Consider the following 26,734-nt stretch of genomic DNA (forward strand, 5'->3'; position numbering starts at 1 on the left):
AGTAGTGCCTCCGTTCTGTTTATCAGCCCAGCACAGATGCTGAGATAAATAAATGGAACATAAATAAAGGGGACGTAAATGGAAATAAAAGGAAAGCGGATTCAAAACAGCTATTAGAAAGCCCTGTTCACTGGAAGATGATAAATAATCACCGCTCTGGAAAGGTTGTTGAGGTCACAGTGAGGCGTCACTGGAGTTGGGCTTGGAGTGGCGCTTGCCTCATGAGTTTCTACCTTGTAAACAAGAACTTTCTCTCCTAAACAAAACATTCTAGCATTGTGATTTGACACAACAGCTTGTGGCATTGTCTACAGGAGACATATTATCTGGAAGTTTAGCTGAGTAGATGGCCTAATAGAAACTGAACTATAGACAATTGGATCATCCATCCTTTAGCCAGCCATTCTGGTACCATGTGGCTGAGCCTATGGCTGAGCTCTGGCTTGCAAATGCTTCTTGGCAATCTTTAACTGTGCCAAACTGTAAAGCCAGATTACCCTCTCTGTCCTAAATTGCTCATCGACAGCCCATGTAATAAGGGCTAAATAACAGGGTAGGAAAGAGGAATAAGAATACTTTCCACACCTTTGCATTCATTCTTCCATTTGAGTTCATAATACTTTCTCTCACAGAAAAAGCATTCCAAAGGACAACTTGGGGGAGGTTTGTACCAACTCAGAAATTATAGCATATTGATCAAGATGGATTCAGTATGGTACAACCAGAAAGTAATTTACCATCACTACCAGACACACCTACTCTGTATACTCATTTTCCCCCACTGCAGATGAAATTTGGGGCAAGCATAGCTGTTCCCATCTCATAAATGTAACAAAAGTCTAGTGTCCTCTATTATTAAAGGTCTACTCTCATCCGTTTTAAAAGTTCCCTATTCCATTGCCTAGGCCTGCTTCAGACTCAGAAATCTATAACTGGTGAGAAAGGGAGAGTTTCCTCTTTCTTATTCTATCTCCTCCCCTAGTTGCTGCTTTCTCTGGCCTCGCCTGTGCTGGGCCTAGAAGGGAGAGAGACTGGAGTAAAAGGAACTGGACGTAACACTGCTGGCATAGTGGACATCTGGCTTTGGGACCCTCTGGGTGTGGCAGATGTCCAAATGCTAATTTTTTTTCTTGTGGGACCTGATGTGGGCTCACGATTCCTCGCACAGGAGACCTCTGCCTACAGTTCCTGGAGAGCAAGTCTTCCACTCCATACGGGCTTCCAGCAGTCTTCTCCATACGGGCTCTCCTCTGGGGTCAGTTTACTATACAGGCAAGTCCACTTTCCTCAGGATGAGCAGTCCAGCTCCCTTCTTCTGGGTCCAGGTCTAGCTCTGGAAAACCCACACTTTTGTCTAGAAAACCACAACTTTCTCCCAAAGCAGCTGATCACATCTTAACTTTATAGGTCAGACTTGTTACGTATCAATCTCTATATCTTCCCAAATTGCATAAATGCATGCCAACCCCTTTAATTTGTTCTCCTAATATCTGCCACATTTGGCTTAAGTTGAACACCAGTGCCTCCTCCACACTATAGAAAAGGGTCACAAAGAACACTGACACTTCTAGCCCAAAAAATCCTCATAGGAGACTTTGCCACCCCCGATGAATCCCTGACATCTGCTGACACAGCCTGGAGGTAGGTGAAGAGCTGAGCTAGGTGAACTCACATTCAGGGATGGAACACTTGCATCTATCTTCTTGTTCTAGGCAGTTAAGACTCATGCCAAAATGTGGAGAAGTGTTTTTTTGTTTTTTGGGGTTTTTTTTAAGTTTAAAGTCAAATTACATATGGAAGCCACCTCTTCCTGCCTTTGTATCCTGTTCCTGCTGTTCCCTGTCACACTGGCTTCAAGACCGACATGTAACAACACAAGAAATGTAAGCAATTAGACATCCAAATGATTTTGACAGCAGGGTAGTCATCTGCTGGATCATGGTAAATAACCTAATCCAGTATTTAAATTCTATTTTTTCCAGATGATTTGCTTATTTAGTTCAATTCACCTCTTTGGATAGTTTTCCTATACACATTTCAAGAAAGTTAATTAGGGTAAGAGTTTGACCTAAGCATGAGAAGCACAAAAAACTCCTGGCATTTTGAGGTCAGGAAGATGATCAATTTCTTTCTGAACATCCTTTGCCAAGCTGTTCTCACTTTAATTTTTAAACTTGTGTGAAATTCAAAGAACACAGAGCCCTGTGTCATTTACACTTGGGCCATCATAAAAAGGCAGCTTTCTCAAAAAGAATATTGGCTGTTTTCCAGGCTGCTAGAACGCTTTTTATGGGATCTTTTAAACCATTCTCCTTTAAGCCAAAAAGGGAAATTAAATTTGGCCAAGGGTGAATGGACTGCCCAAGATATGAATTGCTTCTACTAGAAACACAGTTCAAGGGATCCTAAACCTTCCCAGTTTCAGGAAAGAAAAAAGTAAATCCCACCTACCCCATTTATCATGGAAGAGACACTAAGTAACTTGCAACACAGTAAAGAAAATTTTCTTTTCGGAGCCACCTTGATGAATTGTGCATTTTTATAGAAATCATTCGGGCACTTTATGTCACCTTACAGAGTAGAGTAAAGGTGCCATCTGACAAGAAGGGTATGATGATACTTTAAAATAGCTCACTTTGCTTAAAAACAAACAAATAAACGATGCTTGGGATATGGTCTGGTGAGAATTTCAATCTTGAAAAATTAATTATGAAATAGTTCAAGGATGAAGTATAGAGAATAATATAATAAACACCCATAAAACAGCATTCAGCTTTGCCAAATCATAACATTTGGTCATAATTGTTCAGATTTTGTCAAAACTAGAAAACGTTAGATAAGTTGTTTATAACTCCTTTTCTTCCTGTCACAGAAGTGATACTATGTTGACTTGGGTGTTGATCATTCCCAGAATTTTCCTTTTGATAAATATATATGCATCACTAAACATAACTTTGGGTGGTGAATACACAATGCCATACACAGATGATGTATTACAGAATTGTACACTTGAAACCCATATAATTTTATTAACCAGTGCCACCCCAACAAATTTAATAAAAAATAAAAGTAAAGAAATAAAAGGAAAAATAAATAAATTGTAAGTTTCAATAAGAAAAAATAAAATAAAATGTAGATTTTATCATTACTCAGGAATGGTAAGGTCGACAGATCAGAAGACAACTGCTATTGAAAAGATAGTTTTTATACTCAGATCCAAACAGAAGGGTGAATGCCACTATGACGGCACATGGAGAAGCACCAAGATCAGTCAGGAAGCAGAGGGAGCAACAGGAAAATGCAGCAAGAACCTTAATTTTGGCTTCCATGCAAAAGAACAGGCAAAATTGGGTAAAGAAGTTTAGGAGTGGCTAGTTTGAATAACTTCAGGGAACTCTGGGGTGTAGGGGCTGCCTTGGAGGAACTAGGGTAGAGGAAAGGTGGCCCAGAGTGTAGGGGCTCCATAAAGCAGTTGGTTAGATGTGTGGAGGCTGGTGCATTTGTTTCCAGTTTCTTTTTACTATTACAAATGATGTCGCAGTGATTAAATCTTTTACCTGCCTCCAGACGTACACGTGGCAGAAAGACATGGAATAACTGAGTCCAAGAGCATTTGTGCCTTGACCTTTAATACATATTGCCAAATGGCTATTAAAATTATTTGCAGCAAATTACCCTTCCACCAAGTACAGAAACTGTTTGCCAATAAGATGGTGTGCAATGGTATCTAATTAAGGTTTGAATTTCCATTTTCCTCATTACTAGTGAATCTGAGCATCTTTACATATGTTTTTTGGCCACTTGCATTTTCTTTTATATAAATTGCCTGCTATATCTTTTGCCAATTTTTTCTACCGGGTTATATGTATTATTATTATTTTGTAAAGTTCTTTATATTCTGGATGCAAACTCTTTTTTAGTTGTATGTGTTGTAAATATCTATCCCAAGTCCATATCTCATCTTCTAAATTACTTTACGTATCTTTGTTTTACAGAAATCTTAAGTTTAGTCAAATGAATTAAAATTTTACTTTCTATTTTGGTGTGTAGTTTTTTTTTTTTGTATCTTTTTAAAGAAAGTCTTCTAATCAGAACATTGTACTTTATTTAAAATTTTAATGTTTTGATTGTTTCCCATTTAGATCTTTAGTAAGTCTGGAATTAAAATTTTAATATAGTAACAAGCAAAGGTCTTATTTTTTTCCCACTAGGATAATCCCTTACTGATTAGTCCATATCTTCCTCCATTGATTTTTAATGCTACCCAATCATTTGTCATTTTCTTTTGTTTACAGTCTATTTCTTTGCTCTTTATTCTCTTCCATTAGTCTGGTTTTTTTTAATCCCTACCAAAGCATCTTAATCACAATGACTTTACAAAAATCATATCGCCTCTCATGTAATTCCCCCAATTTTGTTTTACTTCTTTAAAATTGTTTTGATTATTCTTCAAAAGTTGCTTTACCCATATAAATATGCATCAGCTAGTCAATTTCCATACACACATACCTAAATAAACAAAAAAATATTGTGTCTTTGTTGGGTATTGCATTTAATTTATGTATTAATGTTGATTAAAATGAGTATCTTCACAATATTGAGATTTCCCATTTATAATGTGCTATTTGTTTCTTCAAGGTTTTTATTGTTTTTTAATTAAATATCTGATTATGCTCCATAAATCCTTATCTTTTTTTTCTTAATGTCTTATATTGTATAAGTTCTGTGGCCATTGTAATTGACATACTTTAAAAAATTAAAAGAAAGCAAATTACTTTGCGTACTAATTATATAGCCATTTACCTTACTAGATTTTCTCATTAGTTCTAATAGTGATCTCTTAGATTATTTTAATAGAATTTTTTCTTTTGCATAGACAATTATGTTATCTATAAATAATGACAATTTTTAAATCAATAATCCTTCTACAGCTTTTTCTTCTCTTACTGTATAGGCTAGGCGTCTACCACAGTATTATATAGAAGAGGTAATAGCAGTCATCCTTGCCTCATTCTTAATTTTAAACAGAATGCATTTAATATTTCACCATTGAATGTGACATTTATCATAGTGGTTGACAGATTTAATCTCTGATCAGATTAAGAACATTCCTCCTCTTCCTTATTTGTCAAAGGTTTTATCATGAATGGATTCTGGTTTTAATCAAATATATTTTCTATGCCTATTACAAAAATCATGTGGTTTTTCTCTTTTAATTCCTTAATGTGGAAATTTTCCTTAATAGAGTTTTATAATATTTAGCAACCCTTGAATTCTAAACCCAAACTGGTATCGAAATACTTTTAGACTCTATTAGATACATATTGTCATGATATTATTTCAGATTTTTCTATTTACATTAATGAGACTGGCCTAAATCTTTTCATTCTTTTATTGTCCCTGTCTAGTTTTACTATTTATGCTACACCAGCCACATAAAATGGGTTAGAGAGCATTCCCTCTTTTGCTAATCTCAGGAATAGTCTGTATAAAATGGAGATTTTTCCATTACTTTAAAGAGGTAGGATTTACTTCTAAAATCATATGATGCTGACCTTGTTTTTTGGTGGATGGCTTTTAAACTACCAAACCAATTTCTCAATGGTTATAAATCTATTCAGTTTTTCTATATATTCATGAGTCAGTTTTGGTAAGTATGTATTTCTAGGGAAATTATCCAGATTGTCTGATTTTTAAAATCTAATGTTATGAAACTGTTCTTAGGGTTCTCTAAGTTAAAATCTGTACGTAAGGGCCGTTTTTCATGTCTCTCGTGATTTTATTGGGTTTTTTCCTTGCTCAAAATGGACAGATTTTCTTTTTATTACATTAATCTTTCCAAAGAATTAGCTTTAATTTGGTTGATCTTCTTTATTGTTATTTTTAATTCACTTCTACTCATCTTTATTATTTTTTGCCTCTCTACGTTCTTTAGGGTTCTTCTCTCAAGGCACACTTAAATTTTGCAATGAAAATTCACCAAGAATAATGTTCCTTTTCCTCATGCCTTTACCAATGTTCCTAATTTAAAGGAAATCTGCATACATCTCTTGTATTAATCAATTAGAGCTAAATCAATAGGTCATAACGAATTATCAGAAAGTTGCTGGTTAAAACAAACCTATGATAAGTAGAGTTTGCAAATTTCAGTGATAAGCAGTTTTCTTCAATAAACATTTAAATAATGTTACTTTTCTATAACAATAATTTATAGTGTTAAAGTTATAAATTGAGCCCTTGAAACATTGTAATAAATCTTTCGATATTACAAGAAAGCTCCTTACTCAGCAACAAATTTATATAGAAACTTAACCTTATAATTGTGAAATACCATGTTAGTACAGATTGAACTTAAGCTCTATATATCAAGTTGTAAAGTTTAGCTAAGTGTTTATCTTCTCAAAACATCTCTATCAACAGTCCCTCATTTTACTAATGTTTATTATTAAACTGCTTTTGAGTTTGCACCTTAAATTCTAGCCAGAAATGGAATAAAGAAATACTGATTTCATCATTTTCTGTTTCCAGAATTCTGATGTTTTTCAATAGTTTCCTGTATTGGAAGCTTAACTCATTAATTTCCTATCTTTTTTGTTTCGTTTTCTCATATAATAATTTAATTCTCCAAATTTCTCTGTAAGTAGCAGTTTAGCTACGTCCCATAAGTTTCATGCTGTATTTTAATTATAGTTCAATTCCAAATAATTCCTAATTATTATTTTAATTTCTTCTTTGATTTGTGATTTAAAAGAGTGTTTATTTAGTTTGGGTTTGGTTTAGGCTTTCCAGTTGCGTGTACATGTATTGGGGTGATGGTGGGAGTTAGTTATCTTTTATTTCTGATTTCTAAGTAATTTCATTGCATTACCATGAAAGTAAATGATTTGTTTGATACCAATTTGCTTTGTGACCTAGTTCTGGGTCAACATCTTTTTTAGTACTCTTTGTTAAATAGGTGAGTTTTCCAATCATTACGAAATCCATTTATTCAATAAAGTAAACTAATTTCTTTGTTCACTATTCCTTCTTGCTTTTTGTTCATTCCTACTAAATTAACTTTTCTTATTCTATAATGGAATTCTTTTGCTAAAACTTAGTTATTAGTGGCTAATTCAACTTGTCTAAATGTGTCTTTATTTTACCCTCACATTTGAATGATTATTTGGGGGTATAGTATTCTAAATTGGCAATTACTTTTCCTAATAATTTTGAAGATAGTTTTACAAAGTTTTTAAATTATTTTTTATTTGAAGATAATATGTCTTTTTCTGTTTGCATTTAAATTATTTTTATGGCTCTACAGTTTCAACTAACAGGTATCTGGTAGTAGATTTATTTTTGTTTCCTATCCTGGGGCTTGAGATATTTTATTCTGAGGATTTATGTCTTTCATAAATTATAGGAAATTTCCAGATTTTATTTTAATGAAAATTGCCAATCATCCATTTTCTGTACCTTTCTTTCTAGAATGCATATGAGATATAGATGATAGATAGATAGATAGATAGATAGACAGACAGACAGATAGATGCCTATGAGATAGATATATAAATAGATAATGTACAGAAGAGAGAAGTGAGTCTTTGCATTCCATCTTCTATATTTCATCTCATGTACCAATTTGCTATCAAAACACAAATCCTTGGCTACAAAGTCCAGATAAACTGCTCTCCACACACAATACACTGGCTTCAGTTTACCTTCTTAGAATTGTGGTCTGCATTCACTGCTCAGGGTTCCATTTTGTATTCAATTATTTTACTTTGTATGCCTACGGATTTCTAATACATTCTTGCAAGCTCAGCTATGCATTTAAAACAATATTTGTTATATTTCATGGAAGATTTTTAGGTCATTTTTATGGAAATATCTTCAAGTAATTTAGTTTATAACATTTCTGGAAATGGCAGTCAAGACTTTCAGTCTTCAAAAAAGATTTAATTAAGTTTGAACCACTTCATATAGGTATAGGCAATAAAATTTTTTAAAAAAATACACCTGCTTACTAGCATTTAGTTAAAAAGGGCTATATAGTTGACTTGTTACTAAATAGAACAGTCAATTATCCAAGGCTCCCCTTTTCGTATATCTCATTAATTAATATTTTACTTTAATATCTCAACTCCCTTGCAATTTTAGACTGAGTAATTTAAAGCACTTTTATTATTTGCTTTTACTACAGTTTGTTTTCATCATTTTTCTGTCATGCGATAAATAAGAACAAAAGAAACTTGTCCATGTTAATTAAAGCGCAATTAAGGGACTATGAACTAACCGTGATTGTTTGCAGAGGGGCATTCTAGAAAATTGATACTCTTCCACATCTTTATGCCAAATTGAAAATTATATCACTTTTTATTTAAATGGTTCCATTACGACTGTTTTTAGTATGACCTGATAGTTTTGAGACCCAGGCTTTAATTCACTCACTCTTTTCAGTCTTCCTTTTATATATTTATATACTTTGGGATTTTTTTCATTTCAATCCTTGTGTAACATTTATAGTTATTACATCAACTATATCCTACTACTGTTTTATGGTGATTCCAAGGTTTCTGGTTTTGCCTTCCTAATATGTAAACTCTTTCCAGAGCAAGGACAGCATGTAAGACTCTCTCATGATTTCTTACTATAGAGCTAGCTGGTACACATGGCAGTCAAATTCTAAATTTAAAAAAACAAAAAACAAACAAACAAAAAAGAAACTGCCTGGATAACAACTTTATCTGAAACAAGAATTTCATTAACACCAATAAATAATAAGAGACTAAAGCAATGAAGGTATGTGAAACTATCTAAATCCACAGTGTTAATTATTTAATTCCTGCCGACAGACTACCTTGTGGAAAGAAGGATTAAAGTGGAAAGAAAATGAAATTCCTATTAATAAATTACAAAGCAAGAGAAAACCAGAGGGAGGAAAGCCAGAGGTAGGAATAGTATTCCTGTTGTAGAGATTCCGAAAGAGTCACTTGGAATCCCACCCTCAAGCCTGGAACTCTGAGACTATTCAATAGCCATTCATTCAGTCACAGAAGAAATGTTTTTTGAGTACTCGTCATGTTCCAGACACTGATGTAGGCTTTTAGTATACAGCAGTAGACAAATCAGGCAATAATCCCTGCCCTCACAGGGCTTGTGTTACAGGTATAAGTAAGAGGTAGACACATGAATGCATAAGTAGATGAACAGACTGCATAACATGTCAGAAGTGCTATGAAGAAAAAATTAAGCAGGAAAGGGGGCCAGGGGCCAAATTGGGGAGTTTTTCATTTTAAATAAGGCGATTAAGGAAAGCATCACTGGAAAGTGACATTTGAGCAAACAGCGGGCTGAAGGAGCAAGCCAGGAGGATATCCGCGAGAGGAATGTTCCAGGCAGAGAGAATTGCAAATGCATAAATATTAGGCAAGAAGGAGCCTGGCATGTCCGAAAACTAGCAAGAGAGTACTATGACGAGAGAGAGATAAGCAAAAACGAGAGCTGTCGAAACTGAAGTTAGAGCGTCTACGGAAAGAGAAAGTGGGAAGATCCAAAAGGGCCCCATAGGCCATTGTATATAAAAGCAACTGGAACCATCACTAAATGGCAAGCTCTTAATATATGTTGGCTGTTAGCTGATATAATACATTAGGCACTAAACTGCTTATCAATGAATGGATAGGCTGTGATATTTTATGTGCACTCTCTTTTCAGGAGGTTTGTCCTCACCAAACTTCGAGTCATCCCAAAAGGAGCATTTTCAGGATTTGGGGACCTGGAGAAAATGTACGTACCTGACAATGCTGTGTGTGAATGCTTCAAATGGGCTGTGGGCAGCAGCCTCAGATTACATCTAGCACGATGCCCTATGCTTAGAAGCCAGAAAACTTTTCATACTTCCTCCCATTTTATTTCCTTATCATAGTTCCTAAATAGTAATGTGGAATCTTTCAGAGTGTGGCCATTGGAATGAAAATAAGCAATCCGAGAATCCTCATGTTTTTCTTTTATAAGATGTTGTTCCCAAAGTGGAGTGGAATTTTTATAAACCAAAGCATTTCTCTGTTGACATCCATTCCTTTTTAGGAAAACTTTCTATTATTTCTGATTAGTTTTTAATTGAGAGTGGGGGCTAATAATTGTGCTTTAGAGCTTCTCTAGACTTCCTGTTCCCAAAACATGCTGACAACTGGTAATTGATACAAAAGCATTTAGAAGTGTTAGGAAAGTTTACAGCACCGAAGGAGATTTCCTTTGGAAAGAGAGGATTCCTTTGTTAATGCAAACATTCACTTCATATTGAGCTAGTTTAATGTATGGGTTTTGCCAAACAGAACTTTCTCAAAATGGAGTACAGCTGTAAAAAGAACAAATTCTCCTGTATTTAAGGCAACCCACTCTCCTTTTGAAGGCTCTTGATTCCATCTCCCAGGACTGTAGGGCTGGGAAAATGTATTCTTCACCACAGAGACCACTAGAATTCAGGACTTAGAATTTAGGACTTAAACACCAATAAATATAGCAACAGGGAGACAAATTACACAGAAGTGAATTAAAGTAACACCCCAGGTTACATGTACTTCTCCTTCTTGAAACCACTCAGTTTTCTTATTGGTTCTTTCACTCCCTGTCCCCCTTTTAAGAAGAATATTTGCTGAAGTCTGAGAAAACAAAGAAACAGATTAATGAAAGAAACACAAAGAGAGAGTGGCAATGTGTTTCAGCAATTAAACCACCTGCTTAGAGAAGAGTGGTAAGAATCCTGGATTTGAGTGTTAGTTTTAATAGTAATTAAATCACCTTATCTCTCAGGGCTTTGGTTTCCTTATCTGTGTGTTAAGGGAGGAGTTTTAAAAGGAGGAGATGGTTTATGTGATCTCTAATTTTTAAGTGCAAGCATCCTCCAGTTGGATGAGACCCCAGTTGAAGGAAGACCTATGGTCTTCAGGGTTTACCCTCTTGAAGACATTCGACACTCAGGAATTAGGAGAAGGGGGCACTCATCTGAGCAGAGTTTACCAAGAGAAAGAGGGAAGCAATAGAGTTGGAGAGCTTTTGGCTCAAGGTATATTCCTGATGGATTAGCCATTGCCCTGCCTGGAACTAACATAGACCACATGACTACTGTATATGCCTCGTCCCCCAAACAGTCCTATGATTGCATAGAAATTATTCTGAAGACAGGAAATATCAGATATCGCAAATAATCCACCTTAATCAAATTAAATCCAGCAGCGTAACTGACCCCACATTGGGCGTTCTGCATCAAACCAGACCTTCCAGTGGTTATCTAAACGGTTGAGCTGAGCTGACAGAGCAATAATCCCAGAGACAGGGAAACTCGCTCAGGAACTCCTCAACGTCCTCGGACACAGCTTGTCTATTTCTAACTCATGTCTTTATTAATTAACCTGCGCTTACACAGTGGAATGCCAAAAATAAAATTAAATTGATCTTATTTTTTCCAACACTTTATATGTCCTAAGGCTTCAAAACTATTCCTTAGTAGAGAGCCTGGCACTAAACTGAACTCTGAACAGTCTGCTTATACCCTTCAGTCTCTATACCTACCTTTATCCATTGTCTCACCTTCTATTTCTTGGTCACCAATAAGTTCTCGTCTACTTTCCAGACCTATCCCATTTTTGTTCTCTAGTTTTTAACCAATTTCCTGAACTTAATAAATATTGGCTTTCTCTCCAATATCTCCCCCTCCGCAAATCATAAGTTCCTTTCCATTCATGTTCTACTTGTGGCCAACTTTTACCTATTCTTATTAAAAAGAAAGGGAACAATAGCTTTCTGTATAAATGTTGCCTTCCTCCCCTGCTATCTTCCTCTCTCTTCCCATCACTACTAGTCTTTTGAAAGAACAGCCCCCTGTCCTTTACTTTCGATCTCTCCTTAGCCTGCTCACTTGCTATCTGTCCACAAATTCTCTAACAATATTATTCTATTAAAGGTCCTAACAATACCGTATCTGCCAGGTCTATGACTTCCACTTTGCCTTAGTGCTTAACTTATATGTAGCTTTTGATTTCAGTGACCATTCATTCCATTCTTACTGCTCTTTTCCCTTTTAACTTCAGTGACACCACAGCCTCCTGCCTGCCCTCTTAACCTCCAAGACTACCCATAAATAGTTCTCTCCAAACTTCTTGTTCCTCAGCTGCCCCTCGAAATTCAGATATTCCAGGGCTCCATTTTCAGCTATTTTCGTTTTTTATAGTCATACCTGCAATTCACTATTCATCACAGAATGTCTTACTATCAGGGCTCTTAAACCCTCATTTTCAACCCCGCCTCTCTTTTGAGGCCATAATTCTTTCTGAAATGGAGAGCCTCTCAAATTAACATCTACAATTAAATAAACTGCAAGAGCCTCACATTCGATATATCCACACTAGCTCATTATCTTATCTTTAAATTTCTCATCTTATATTGCCCAGTGAATAACATCACTACCTGCCCAGGATCCCAAGCAAGAAAATTCAGAGTCTTCTCTCATATGCCTTCTCTGTCCCTTATATCCAGGTACTCTTCTAGTCCTTTTGACTATCTCGAAAATATCTCGAGAATCCAGCCCTCTTCTCACTCCTGCTGCTATTAGATCGAAAGTCTCATCAACATGTACATACTCCACTACGTGAGGCTGCCATGCTTGTCCCAGCTTTGATCTCCCAAGCACTCTGCTGCCAGGCCTGCATGGTTCAAACTCCCTTACGGAGGAAACTGAAGGGACGCTCACTGCTATAGATTTCAAACTTAAGTCCCTGGCACAAAAATCAAAGTCATTTATCTCTCCTCAAATGCAGTATATCCCGCACTTTCACCAGGTAGGAAAATTTGACATTTCCCAAGCATTCTCATTACCAGACAGAATATTGCTTATCTAGAATGTGATAAGATGCTATCCCTTGACCCAATCCATTCTACACAGCAACCAGAGTGATGTTTTTTGAATTTATATCTAATCACATGTCACCTTCCACACCTGCCCCTTCCTTCTCTCCCTCTCTTTCCATGCCTTAGCACTGCTCTCTTAACATTAAAAGGCCTATTACATTCTCTCCTTTGCTATACTAGCCCTTTTTAGTTCTTAAAATGTACTGTTATGCTACCCACCATAAGCCTTGCTTGGCGCATGCTGTTCCTTCTGACTAGAGTGTCCTTTCCACTCTGCCCTTTTAATTTAGTCAGCTCCTCCTCATCCTTCAGACTCCCATGCCAGTGTCACTTCCCAGGAAAGCCTCTCCTGGCCTCCCCAACTAGGAGAAAACCTTATATATATAGACTCTCATATCACCACTAATCTCTATGTGCTGGCTATCATTTTAGTAATTTTACACCTATTCAGGTGATAATTTAATTAATTTTTAACTCCCCTATTGGCCTGCAACTTCCATGGGCACAAGGACATGTTTGCTTTTCCTCAGTATTGGATACATGATGCCTCATATAGATTCAGGTACATACAATAAATAACTGATAAATGCATGAAAATGAATGAATAAACAAACATAATTAGTTGGAAAAACAAGATATCCATATGTAAAAAAATACTAAAATAATATAAATGATAATGTAGGAATTAATAGGCATATGAACATTGGCTGAAAATCTACTAAGATCTAGGCACTTACATAGTGATAGTTTAAAATATAACACAGGACAAGAACGTACAAGATAATATGTACAAAGTAAGTGATACACACATTGTATTTGTTATAATTCTGTTGTGAGAGGCCAAAGAAAACAAATCTCAAGCAGGCTTAAGGAGAAAAAAGGGAATTTAACAGCTCATTTAACTTGCTGGTCAGAGAGGAAGAATGGCTTTAGAAACATCTTCACTCAGGTCCAATGTCCTCAGGACTTGGCCTCTCTCCCCCTCTCAGGTCTCCTTTCCATTATGTTAGTTTCAGCCCTCAGCCCCACCCCTCAGCAATCCTGCCTCCACATCTTGGGTTCTATTCAGAAAAAGAAAGAAAGAAAAAAAAGAGCTGACTTTTTCTTGCTCCACTCCTCAAAATCTTTAGATTTATTATGACTTGCTTAGATCACACAACCACACCCAGACCAGCTACAACAGCTAAGGGAATACGACACTCATGTCGGCTCTGGCCTAGGTAAATGGGCTCCATTCTTAACAGTTTAAAACACCTACCCCAACCACATGAACTTGGAGCGGCAGAGGGAGATCCACAAACAAAAACTGAAGTCATTGCTGGGGAAAGAAAAGAGATGGTAGTTGGGCAAACAACTAATGTCTAAAGAGAAAATCAGTCCTGTTCTCATCTAGAAGAGAATAGTCTCTGTGGCCTGGGTGGCTGGGGATCTGACGATTTGATTATTCCCTCTTCCTCCTATCAGAATGATTGAAAGAATCCAGTAACTCTACCCCAATCCATACTGATGATTCTTCTTTCATTAACCCACCTTACCCTACTCCCCTCTGCTTAAATTCGAAAGAGAAAAGAATCTTTTTGGTAGAACTGGAGCAGGAGACTTTCCATTAGAAATGAAATCACTGTTCATATCTTAGCTTTAATCAGCATCACTATCTCAAATTTCCCTACTCCTTACTGCTTTGGGATTGGCCGGGGGAAAAGGAAATCATTAAACTCTCTACAATGTGAAGTGGCTTTGCGAAGTGCACTGTAAACTGTTTACATTGTCTTTAATTACTTTGGAGCCATATGTCAGCTTGGTATAAAGTGTGAAGATTACACTGAACAGGGTGGGGGGAATAGGTGACAATGTGGTGATTTATGGTTACCAGAAAAATTATGTATGGAAATGAGTGCAATTTAAAAACACATCTACCATGCTATTATAACACTTGAGGGGAAAGAACAGCCAGCTTATAACAAAATATCTTTGAAAATAGGAGCATGATGAATATGTAAATGAGACTAATCAACATCAGCTGAGATATGGTATATGCAGATGAGACGGCAATGAGCCAAAATGTGAAATAGCTCCTAAACTATAAATATGAACCAAATAAAATTTTATTTGAAATATTCATGATAACATAAGGACAAAAAATATAATCAAGTGATTTACTTGCATATAAAAATAAGAACACTAGTCTGACACTCCAGCCTCCACCCCGGATCACGAGGGAAAGCAAAGTTAACAGAGGGACTTTTAAAGGAAGATTTATTGAAGGAGAACTTTTGCAAGCACGGTAAAAAAGTTGAAGATCCTCTAAATTCTCAGTTCTTCAGGCTCACTTAGCACAGATAAAAGGAAAAAAACATAAATTAGGTAACTAAAACCATAATGGTGACAGTGCTAGAAAATTTGGGTTCCTATCTGCTCTGCTTCCCTGAGTATCTCCTTGTTAGATAACGTAGGTCCATTTCTACCTAAGCTTCTATGATTCTAAGAGTTAATGGGTAAAGAAACTTTTGAGTCCCACTTACTGAAATAAAGCAAGAGGCAGAGGCTAATGATTCTATAGGCTGCTAGTAAAACCTGGAGGCCAGTTTGTGGCAGTTATACCTCTGAATGGGAAGAAGGGATTTGAGTCTCTGGGCATCAAAAGGATAATGAGGTTCAGTGGTTCTCATCTAAGGCTGTACTTTAGAATCCCCTAGGTAGCTTTTAAAATAACCCACAAGACTATGATTTCCAGGGACTTTTTAAATTCCATTTGTCTAGGGTGGAGCAAAGCACTGATCATTTTTTAAAGCTCCCTTGATGATTCTAACATACATCTGCAGTTGAAAGCCACTGAGGTAGAAGATATGTTAGTCTGAATCCAGTGCACAGAACGAACATTCATGAACGTGTTTAGTGTGTCTACATGGTGTGGCTGGAGGAGAATAAACAAAAGGGAGGGTGGTAGGCGATAAGGTCAGAGACAAAGCTGGGGTAAGGCCATAGAGCACAGAGGCATGGGGCAGGTTTGAGTGTCACAGTTAATGATGGGAATTAAATGGGCACTGAACCCCCAGGTGAATAATCTGATTTACATCTGTTAAAGATCACTCACACACACAAATTTTAATTTGATAATATTTTATTAAGGTTTTCTGTCTGTATTTGTAGAGATACTAGTCTATATATTTCCTTTCTTAAAGTTGATTCGTTTGGTTTTGTTATGCTGGTGTTATAAAAGGAGTTGGGACGTGCCCCCTCATCCTCTATATCCTGAAAGAGTGTAATTGAGAATTCAATAAGGGAAAGAGGAGGGTTGTTTGTTTGGGGTCCCTCCCCCGACAAATGGTGCTGAATCAACTTGGTACCCATGAGAGAAAAAAATAAACCTCAACCCTCACCTTATGTCATACACAAAATTTGAGTCTAAATGGGTCATAGACTTAAATACAAAAGATAAAACTTTAAAACTTCTGGAAGAAAATATAGGAGAAAATCTTCACAATCTCAAGATAAGCAAAGACTTCTTAAAGAGGACATGAAAAGTATAAAATAAAATTTTAATTTGAGTTTATCGGAATAAAACTTCTGCTCTTCAAAAGACAGTATCAAGAAAATGAAAAACCAAACTACAGACTGGGAGAAAATATTTGCAATACATACATCTGAAAAAGGACTTGTATCAAAACTATATAAAAAGACCACTCTTAAAAGTGAAAAATAAGTAGATAAGCAATCCAATTAAAATGGGCAAAAGAACTGAACAGACACTTCACAAAAAAAATATACAAATGAGCAATAAGCACACGAAAAGATGGAATTTAAAACCTTAATTAAATTACATACCCTCTAGAATGGCTGGAATTAAAAACTAACAGTACTAAGTATTGGTAAGGCTGTAGAACAACTAGAGCTCGTATATATCTGGCAAGAATGTAAAATGGAATAACCCCTTTGGAAAACAGTTCGACAATTAGAGAGAAATAAAAAGATGTGTCCACACAAAGACTGATTCAAGAATGTAGATAACAGATTTATACAGAATAGCTGAAAACAACCCAAATACTCACACCAGGTCAGGGCGTAAACTGTGTTCTGCCCATACAACAGAACACTAATCCAAAATAACATGGATTACTCTCAAAAGCATTATACGAAGGGAAAAAACCAGACACAAAAGAATATATGCCATGTGATTCTATTTATATAAAACTCTAAAAAAGAAAATCTGCTAAGGTGACAGAAAGCAGATCAGTAGCTGCCTGGGGCCAAGAGTGATGGACAGGATGTCTGGGAAGAGGAGCAAAGGAACCTTTTAGGCTGGTAGAGCTGTTCAATATCAACTGTGGTAGTTGTTACAAAATATATCAATTTGTAAAAACTCAGTTAAAATGAGTGCATACTATTATTTGTCAAATTATACTTCAATACGATTTTTTTTTTAAACCAGTAATTATTCTGTACCTGTCTGAAGCCAAGTGTTTTAAACACCACATCTCAGGTAATCTGCACTCACAGACAGGGATACTAACATTCAAAAAGGATAAGCAACCAACCATCATCAGAGGGCACTTTTGCAGTGAAAAGATGATTTTAATCCAGGGTAGGCTGGTTTTTTCTGCTACACAAGCCTTCCTTTTTGTTGGCATCTACCATTTTCCAGAATTATTCTACTAAAGGAAAAGCGTGACTAGGGAGGATTAAGGCTGTGAAAGCTTCCTTTAATGTCATTTATAAATAGAGGAGAAGATTTCTATGCCTAAGTGCTTGCTTGGAACCTCCATAAATCAGAACCTGGAGTCATTTTCTACTGGGACAGTCATAAAGGGCAGTAAACCTCTTCTTGGAGTTTTTTTTTGCCTTCAAGTTCCAGTATGCCAAATCATTTCTGGGTTAAAGCTCCTGATGTAGCTTTAGTCCAAGGGTTTGCAAACAGAGCTACCTGTTAAGTTGCAAATTAACTTAGTCAGCAGTTGGGAAATGTAAGAGTTGGGCCAATTAAGTTGTCAGTATTGACCCGGGTCAAACATGAGTTAGTGCCTAGCAGGTGAAAGTCCTCATCTCATTTCCTGTTCTCCATAAATATTCTGAAAATAAGTATTTTTGTTGTATTTATTGCCAAGAACACAAGAAGCTGTTTTCTTGTCACATTTCAGGTTGATGTGGTTTTAGAGTTTCCATTAAGTCCATATTTTCAACTGTTTCTAGGTGGGTCCTTAAAATAAACTCTACAATCTAATAGTTGCCCAACTCAGAAAGAGAACAATTTATTAGCTTTGTAATTATATGCTTAGGTTTTTGCTTTTTTCTCTTTGTTTTGCTTTGATTTCTTTTTGTTTGTTGGTGGGGGAGGGCAAGTCTGATAGGGGAAACAGTTCTTGAGATCTAGTGATATTATGGATGCTCCCAGCACTATAGGCCTTATAATTCTCCACATCTCCCTTTATCCATGAAGATAGTGTAGGAGCCATCTGTGAAGACAGTGTAGGACTTCATTTGCTGGAAGACATGATAAGGAAGGGAACACTGGAAGAATAGGTAAGAGCCCCACTGTCTTAGTCAGCCTGGGCTGCTATAATAAAACACCCAACTAGGTGGATTAAATAACAATTGTATATATCTCACAGTTCTGGAGACTAGAAGTCCAATATCAGAGTGCCATCAAGGTTGGGTTCTGGTAAGAACCTGCTCCCTGGCTTGTAAACAACTGCCTTCTTGATGTATGCCCACATGACCGAGAGAGAGCTCTGGTCTATTTGTTCCCTTATATGGGCACCAATCCATCACAAGAGATCTGCTCCCATGACTTCACCCTATTACTTCTCAAAGTCTCCACCCCCAAAGGCCACATTGGGAATTAGGGCTTCAACATATAAATTGGGGAAGTGGAAGGAGAAAGACACAAACATTCAGTCCATAGTACCCACTGCGAACTAGTAGGCTTATAGCAATAAAAATGTATACTGTAGATGTTCACTTGTTTCGGAAAACATAGTTTTCAGAAAGCATAGGTATGCCCTCACTTACTTCTGCCATCTCTAAGATCCTGCCTACTCTGGGCTATTTGATGCTCCAAGGCATTCTTGGTACTGATGACTTCTGCTCAGTGCCTTTCATTCAGCCACTAAGATTTCAAAGTGGCAAGACCTGACAGAGTTTCCTCAAATGAGGCTCTTCTGGCTTGTCATCGAATATGGTCTTCCATTTTCTAATCAACAGCAAATGACATCACCTTCTCTATCATGTAAGACTTCTGCTGCAGCCATGTTTGCCCTTTCTTGACAAGGCAAGCTGTGGGAGAGACCTTCAAATGTATTGTGTTTGTTGGGGCTTACAGATGTGCCAGAAGATGAACTGGCCTTTTTTTCTCTCTGCCAGTAACTCAGAGTGTCTACTAAGAGAAGATACAATTAAGGCAGCATAATACTCAAGTTAAAAAAAAATAGCCTCATGGCTCTACCCTAGAGACTCTTGCTAGGTTGTTTTTTTTGTTTGTTTGTTTGTTTTTAATAGAATGGTATTAAAATAAAAAGATGCAATCTAAACACAAGCTCCAATCAATGCACAAACTATTCATTTTTATTTCCTCATTTAGTCCATGCCCATCACAACCAAATCCATCTGGGCCATTTATGGCTTAATAAGATGCTTTAAACAGTAAAAGACTTCACTAGGCTATGAACCTACTTGCCTGCCCACCCCCCAACAAGTAAACTAGGTGAATCTTACACTTCATAAACCTCTCCTGTAGTGCTCAGAGCCACCTTTGCCAGCCTGTTTGGAAATCAAATGATCAGAGATGTGCTTTTATAGTTCAGACCATTCCAGAAGTTAAACAGGCAGGGAAGAAAAGCATTAAAGTAAGGAATAAATGCCAGAGGAGCCTAAATGAATAAAGTGGAAGTTAACCACCCCAGTGGGTCTGAGATTCTGAGAGAGTCTGGGCATAGAGATAGCAATTGTTGATGCCAAGTGCTTTATAAACATATAATTTGCACTTGGATGTGAGCGTGCTTTGAAAAGTTAAAAGTGCATACAAACACAAGGTATGAATGATAAAAAGAGCACATTTGCTCTGCTTCCCATTCACGGTGTCTCAGCTCAACCACACACTGACTCCTGCTCTTGCCGTTCTCTCTCTTCATATTCCTCCAAAGCAACTACCAAACTACCACAGGGTGGGGCACGGGAGAAGAATAATGGCAGGCAAAGTTTGTGAATTTGCCATCCCTACTTTTTGGGTCCTTCCCCAACTTTTCAGAACCTCTTCCCCAAATCAAATTCTCAGTGTTTTTTATCTCATTTTTTTCATTCTTCTTTCCCAGTAAAAATAACATCATCTGAAGAATGTACTAGCCTTACATCCTAAGGAGTTCATGAATTTGCTTCTCCAAGACAATCTGCCTTTTTAAGAAGACATGAAATGAGTAATGCCAATTTCCAAGGACTGAACTGCCAATGGCAGGATTTTAGTCAATAGCACATATGCTTAAGGAGATTTGCTTTAACACATGAAAAAAATCATATCTAGATTAACTTACTTGTTGGGACTGCAATGTACATATGTACACAAGAGCAGAATGAGCTTCCTGTAATCTCACTGATATCAGTGCCTTCCAGATTCCATCTACTGAGGACAGGCTCCCTCACAGTCTGACTGACCAGGTAGAGAACTCAGGCTGGTGTTTGTTTTTTTCTTTACTGAATATTCAAATGTGAGGTACCAGTCTTTGTGTACTTGTTTAAAATGTGCCCCTTATACCTTCCTTTATATTGCCTTTCCTGCTTCTCTTCATATGTACATATAACTTCTCAATACAATCAAGTAAGACACTTAAGATGTGACTTTTCATTTAGTAAAGCACACATTTGCTTTGGGGGAAAAGTATAGTGGCTTAGGACAGCACTAAGTTCCTTAACAACAACAACAAAAACCTACAGTGAGAGAAGTTCCATTCTAACTTCAAGAAAATGAGGACAAACCAGAGATTGCTGGTTGGAGTTTTTTAAAAGAAGGAGATTTATAGACTTGAGTCAAGTATTCAAGACAAGTGCAATCTGATGGATGGCACCAGCTAATCCATCAAGTGATTTATCAAGGTTCACAAAGTAAATGATTGTGATTTCCATCACTCCCTGAACACCTGTGAGGATGAGGCTTATAGAGTTCACGAGCTTCCTCAAGTCAAGGACACCTCCTTCTCACTAGTGTATGTGCTATTGTGTTTGTTTTGATCTATTTGTGGGCAACTCTAAGAGAGACTGAGCAAACTCAGAGAAACATAATCTATCCATCAGTCAATAATTCCACAAATTCTTCTTGAGCCACAAAATATGTGTTAATTAGATGAGGGAATGATTTGAGGAAGCATGTGTGCCAGTCACTGCTAGATGTTCTGGGCAATGAAGATGAAGATACACAGTCCTGCTCTCAAGAAGTTCCCATATTGGTGAACAACAACAATCACAGCTGTCATTTGTTGTGCAATTATTTTGCCAGAAACTGAGATAAGCCACTTTACATGCATTACCTTATTGAATTATCATAACCTTATCACCTCAATTTCATAGTGAGGAGTTTAAAGCCAAACAAGTTACATGACTTGACCAACATCACATATCTAATAAGTGATGGGGCCAGGATTTGAATCCGGGCATTCTGACTCCAATGCTAACACAGTAATCTATTATTCTGTAATATCTATGAATGTAACAAGTATAGTCCAGATACTATATGATATAGGAAGGTAATGACCTTGCTCTCTAATGGAGAGAAGTAGGACACACAGAAACACAAATTTACAAAGTTCTCCATTTTGTTTGTAGTAGTAACAGTAGTAGTTTGAATATCTTTGCATTGTTTTTCTATTTTATGATTTCAAAATGCCTCATATTAGCTATTAGCTCACATAATCTCTCACGCCAACCCTTCGGTGGCATCTAGGGCAAGTACTTGTGCCCATCTAACAGGTGAGGAAATGAAATTCAAAGAAGTTTGGTGACTGGCCTGAGATAAAAAGCTAGGAAGTCACAGAGGTGGAATTCCTCAAATGTCACATCCCATGCACGTTCTCCATATAATGCTTTTTTGCTTTTTGCAATACTGCCACTCATTAAAGAGAAATTACATCTAGAGAAGCTTACAATTGCATCTCTACAGGATAGTAACAGATTGTCCAAGTCAGAATAAAAAAATAACCCTTATATTTCTGTCAAGTATATACCTTCACATGTAGGTGTTTTTGCTCAGCATTTCTCATACTTCCCATTCAGTCTTGAGCACTTGGCAAAGGGGGAAAAACGATGTCCTAGAAGTGTCTGATCCAAGCAGTGAAAATTCAAGTGCAAAATTGGCCTTTTCCATGCCACAGACCTCCAATGGAATGTGACCATTATTAAAAACTAATCCAAGCTATCTTATCAAAACATCATTTTTAATGGAAAATTCTTGTCTAGGCCAACCATTTTCTTCCTGTTTTGGTTTACCTCTCTCTACCTCCCCTTGAAATTAACATTCTATAACATGTAGATTCAACCAGAACTTCTTAGCTAAGACATAAGATTTCATATTTGCCAGAGAGAATTTTTCTTTTAGTTAAATTCAATGAGCATTTTATGAGTTCCTGCAAAGTGTATCCTACATCATGGCATCTCAAATCTTAACGTGCATACAAATTACGTGGGAATCTAAAATAGAGAGTCTGACTGAAGACATCCGGGTGGGACCTGCGACTCTAGAGTGTTGACCAGCTAGCTCCCAGGTAAGGCCAGTACTGCTGATCCATGGTCCATATGGAGTAACATAATCTAAAAAAACACTAGTCCTATATAAGGAATTATATAGAGGAGGATCCAAGAGAAATGGCCCATAGTCCCTGCTCCAGTGTAGTTCTTGATAAAATACACATGAAACAATTAAAGAAAAGCACAGAACAAATGCATAAACATGTGCTCCATTGCTATAACCAAATGATGATGGGAAAACGTGTTCTTATTCTCTTTCTTACTGTCAGATCACATTTAACATTTAAAATAGCCCTCAATCCTCAGTTTTTATTATAATTAGTCACTATTAAAAGTATTGTCTCAGTTTCTGAGAGCCCCTCTGTTGGTGCTCTGAAAATGCAGCCAGACACTGAAAAATGCAAATCACAGGCAACTATTTCAAGAGCAACCCCCCTGTATGGTTTCTCTGAGCAAATTGATCCTAAGCACTCCTTCTTGTGGCAGGAAATCTGTAACTCAGGCAAAAAGTAGGAGACTGAATGTAGGCATTTATGTCCTGGCTGTGCATAGTGAGCAAAGGTCACAGGGAAAGTGCAGATCGAGGTAGCACAGGGCAAACAAAGGTAGAGCTGTGAGTGAGGTGGGTTGGAAAAGGTGAGATGAAGGAAGGCAGTAAGAATGCTGGAAAAAAACAGAGACCCTCTTTTCTCCTGCCTCCTCCAGCCAAGACCCAGAAGCATTCCTGGCACACCTAATGCAGCTCACAGGAAACCTAGAGCAGGATGAAAGCTATGCTGATCTGCATGAGTTCCAAGGGAGGAATGCCACAGACCTAATCACTGAACTGAGAATGCCATTAAATGCCCTTCCTCCACAAGCTATTCATCAAGTTTATAGCATCAACAAGAGTTCATTACTATGCTTCTGTTTTGCGCATTCCTGAACAAGGTTATGCCTCCAATTTTAAGTGTGGTGTATATGGTGTATATAGTGAATGAGGGAAGGTGGGAGGGTGAGAGGGTTCCTGGAGGGAATGGTAATAAACAGAATAGGTTCTCCTCACCAACTGGGAATGTGAAGCTCCCCCACCTGCTTGTGATATTGTGTAATCAGAAAGAACAACACATCAAACTCTCAGGTTCATTATTATTAGAAGTTCCTTAGTTCCTTTTATCGATCTATCTATCCATTTGTCTTTCAGTCAGTCTTCTATAGTAAGAACTGAAAGAAAAGATAGAATTTGGTTCTAACTCCCAAGAAATCTGTGATGTAGTTATAGAAATAAGAGGAATTAATGTGAAACAGAAGACACTAATCTGAACATTGCTGTCCAGACCTTGGGTGTTGAAAGCAGTTCAAAGAGGTGATAGTTCAATCAGTGTGGATGCAGCGAAGAAGGTTTTGTGGAGACTGTAGAATTTCTATAAGCTACAAGGAGCGGGGAAAGTGTTCTGAGTGGCTGATATTAATAAAACAGAATCAAAGTCATAATGGGGTCTTCCTAAAGAGGTCTGCAGGCTTCCACAGTCCTTGTCCTTTGATCACATTACACACAGTGGGCTCCCATTGAACTCCGAAGAATCAAATAAAAGTAAAGAGAAAAAAAAGAAGCTCCAGGCACTAAGGTAACTATCTGAATTCACCAAGATATTGACTCCTTTAAAGCCCCACCCATGGTTCTATAGGCAAGGAGCTAGGAGCTTGTCCATCATTGTCCTGATAGCATAATGGTCTGTATACAACAGACAGACTCAGATTACATTTAAAACTGCTCAGTGTCATTGATTTGAGGGAACTGTTGTTAAAGAGGTCACCTTTCCATAAAGGAGATGTCCTTTAGGCAGAGCTTACGCAGAAATCAAAGGAAATGGGAGATTTACATTTGTCCACTTATCTCGGCCTAATTACACAGTCAATCGGGGTACATGTAAAACTCACTTCAGGGTCCCAATTGTCCAATTTCTCTGTTTTCATAGATTTCTTTTATTGATCAAATAATAAACATAAACCATGACCACATCCCAGTCAGAAGCACAGGTAGAAGTGGCAAACCACACCTGGTATAGTTAGGTACAATCAGATCTCTTAGTTCCAAGAAGTATTTCTCTTTCTTGAATACAGAGTAAAATTCTTCAATGTTCCCCTAAATCTAAGTAGGATTGAAGTCATAAAGAGAAATATTTTTCTCTCAAAGAACAACAATAGTGTTTTCCTGAAATCTAGAGAAAGTCAAGTGAATACTTAGTTATCTCCATCATAGAAATATGAGGTCTTGGTATGCTTTTTAAAGTGCTCTAAGATCTGCTGTATTCTGCCTTTTATCACAAACTATTGTCAGTGTCAGGATAAAAAAGAAGCCATGTCTGCCCAATGAGTTCATGGGTGACACAACACTACAGCTGGTCTCTGCCTCTTGGAAATCCTCTGTTTAAACAATGCAAATGACAGGAGTCGACTGAACTAAATATGCTACTTCCCAGTCCTTCCTCATTATCTCTCTCCCTCTGGTCTTAACTAATTCCTGCTCCTGTTTCTGCCCCCAAAGTCTAGGGATTATCAACCTTAGAGATGCATTTGGCTCTTTAGAGCTTAAGATGTCAAATTTACAGCCATTAAAAAGGGAAATTGCTGTTCCAACATTCACTAACATATGATTAAAAGCAAAACTATGTCCTTTGAAAGACTTCGAAAGATACAGTAACAAACACATGTGTAGAGTCTGTGCCTAATCTATATAGAGGAAAAAACATCGATGGCAATGAATTTTTCAGCCCTTAATCAAGAGCACTGATGAATTTTGACTCCTACCTTTGTCAAACTGCCCCCACTCCCCTGTGAGACATACCACACTGGTCTGATGACACTATTTTCAGGTTGCTGTTCTATCATCCTTTCTTTGGCATCCAAAATCTCCTCATTCCCCCATGGACATCAAATCTGGTCTAATTCACATTCCGAATAGTTCTTAAACACAGGAGTAGATGATCACCTTTAAGCCACAAGTTAAATGCCCCAGAATTAGGCCACTGGGCAAAATTTGGGAAGGTAAAGATTCAAAAGCACCAGCTCCAGACTCTACCATATGAAATATGATATGAAAGAATGTGCACTTGCCTATGTCCCTGGAAATATTTCCAAAATGAATCGCTATGTACATGGTGGGCAGGTAGTTAAGGTACTGTAAGCCACTATCATTGCACCATTTCTCCAGTGTGTTTTCTTCCTCTTCACTTCTTAAAAAGAAATGTCTCATAATGAGATGGGAAGGAAGTTTTGTCTGAGGCTGAGAGACTCTATGCCCTCCCCTTCAGGCAAGGAGGCCAAGGGGATAATCTCAAGGAAACAATACCTTTCCTGATCTAGAACCCCTCAGACCAGACTCCCTGTCGGTTCCAGAATATTTCATTGCAATGTTTCCCAGCAACCCCTATTTCGGATTTCTCTTAGAATAATCTAGAAATACATTTTTTAAACAAAATCCTCCAAGATCATTGATCGAAGATAACATAAGGACTGAAATAATTCTTCATGAAGCTTGGAAATCTTATAAGACATATGCAAATTTCTGAAAAAGAGACAGGGTCGTGGTTCTGCCCACCCTAACTGCAGTTTCCACTTGCTAGTATAACTTAGGATTTTTCATGGCAAGAGGGGCTCCCTGACACGTCACCCACAGAAGCTGGACTAAGCAAAAAAGTGTGCTCTCTCTATTCAGAAACAGCATAGGCGTGCTCACTGTAGCATGTAAACATTTTATACTGAGTGATTTCCATTTCTATCCATACTCATCACAGATGAGAACCACCAAAATGCTCAAATACATATTCACAGTGGGCCTCTCAACTGCATTATATGAAAAAAATCAGAGCTAAGCATGAGGCATAGATCCATTTTATTTAATTAGAGTTTCAGAAAAGCCTAAAGAAAAAGGTCTCTATCTTTCTAAGTGTTCTGTCTCTGCAAGAGTATAGCTATCTTGCATTGTCAGGTGACTTGAATTGCAAATGATTCCAAACACAAAGCCTTTAAACCTGGAATGTTTGATGCATGTAATATTGCCACAGACAATGAAAAAAAATCATCTAGCCCATTCCTATTCCGAATTTTGTATCAGTGTCCACTTTTCCTTTAATCAGGGTGA

At 37.3% G+C, this 26,734-nt stretch overlaps 1 protein-coding gene across 2 annotated transcripts in view; it reads left to right on the forward strand.

Moving 5' to 3' along the window:
* FSHR (follicle stimulating hormone receptor) overlaps positions 1-26,734 on the forward strand; it is a 156,550-nt gene that overhangs the window by 58,731 nt on the left and 71,085 nt on the right. For both annotated transcript variants that reach the window (XM_039887196.1, XM_039887197.1), the window contains exon 2: positions 9,697-9,768. In XM_039887196.1, the coding sequence (XP_039743130.1) occupies positions 9,697-9,768 (72 nt within the window). The remainder of the gene's footprint in view (positions 1-9,696; positions 9,769-26,734) is intronic.

The sequence above is a fragment of the Pteropus medius genome, unplaced genomic scaffold, assembly GCF_902729225.1.
Source record: "Pteropus medius unplaced genomic scaffold, Ma_sr-lr_union100, whole genome shotgun sequence".
NCBI lineage: Eukaryota > Metazoa > Chordata > Mammalia > Chiroptera > Pteropodidae > Pteropus > Pteropus medius.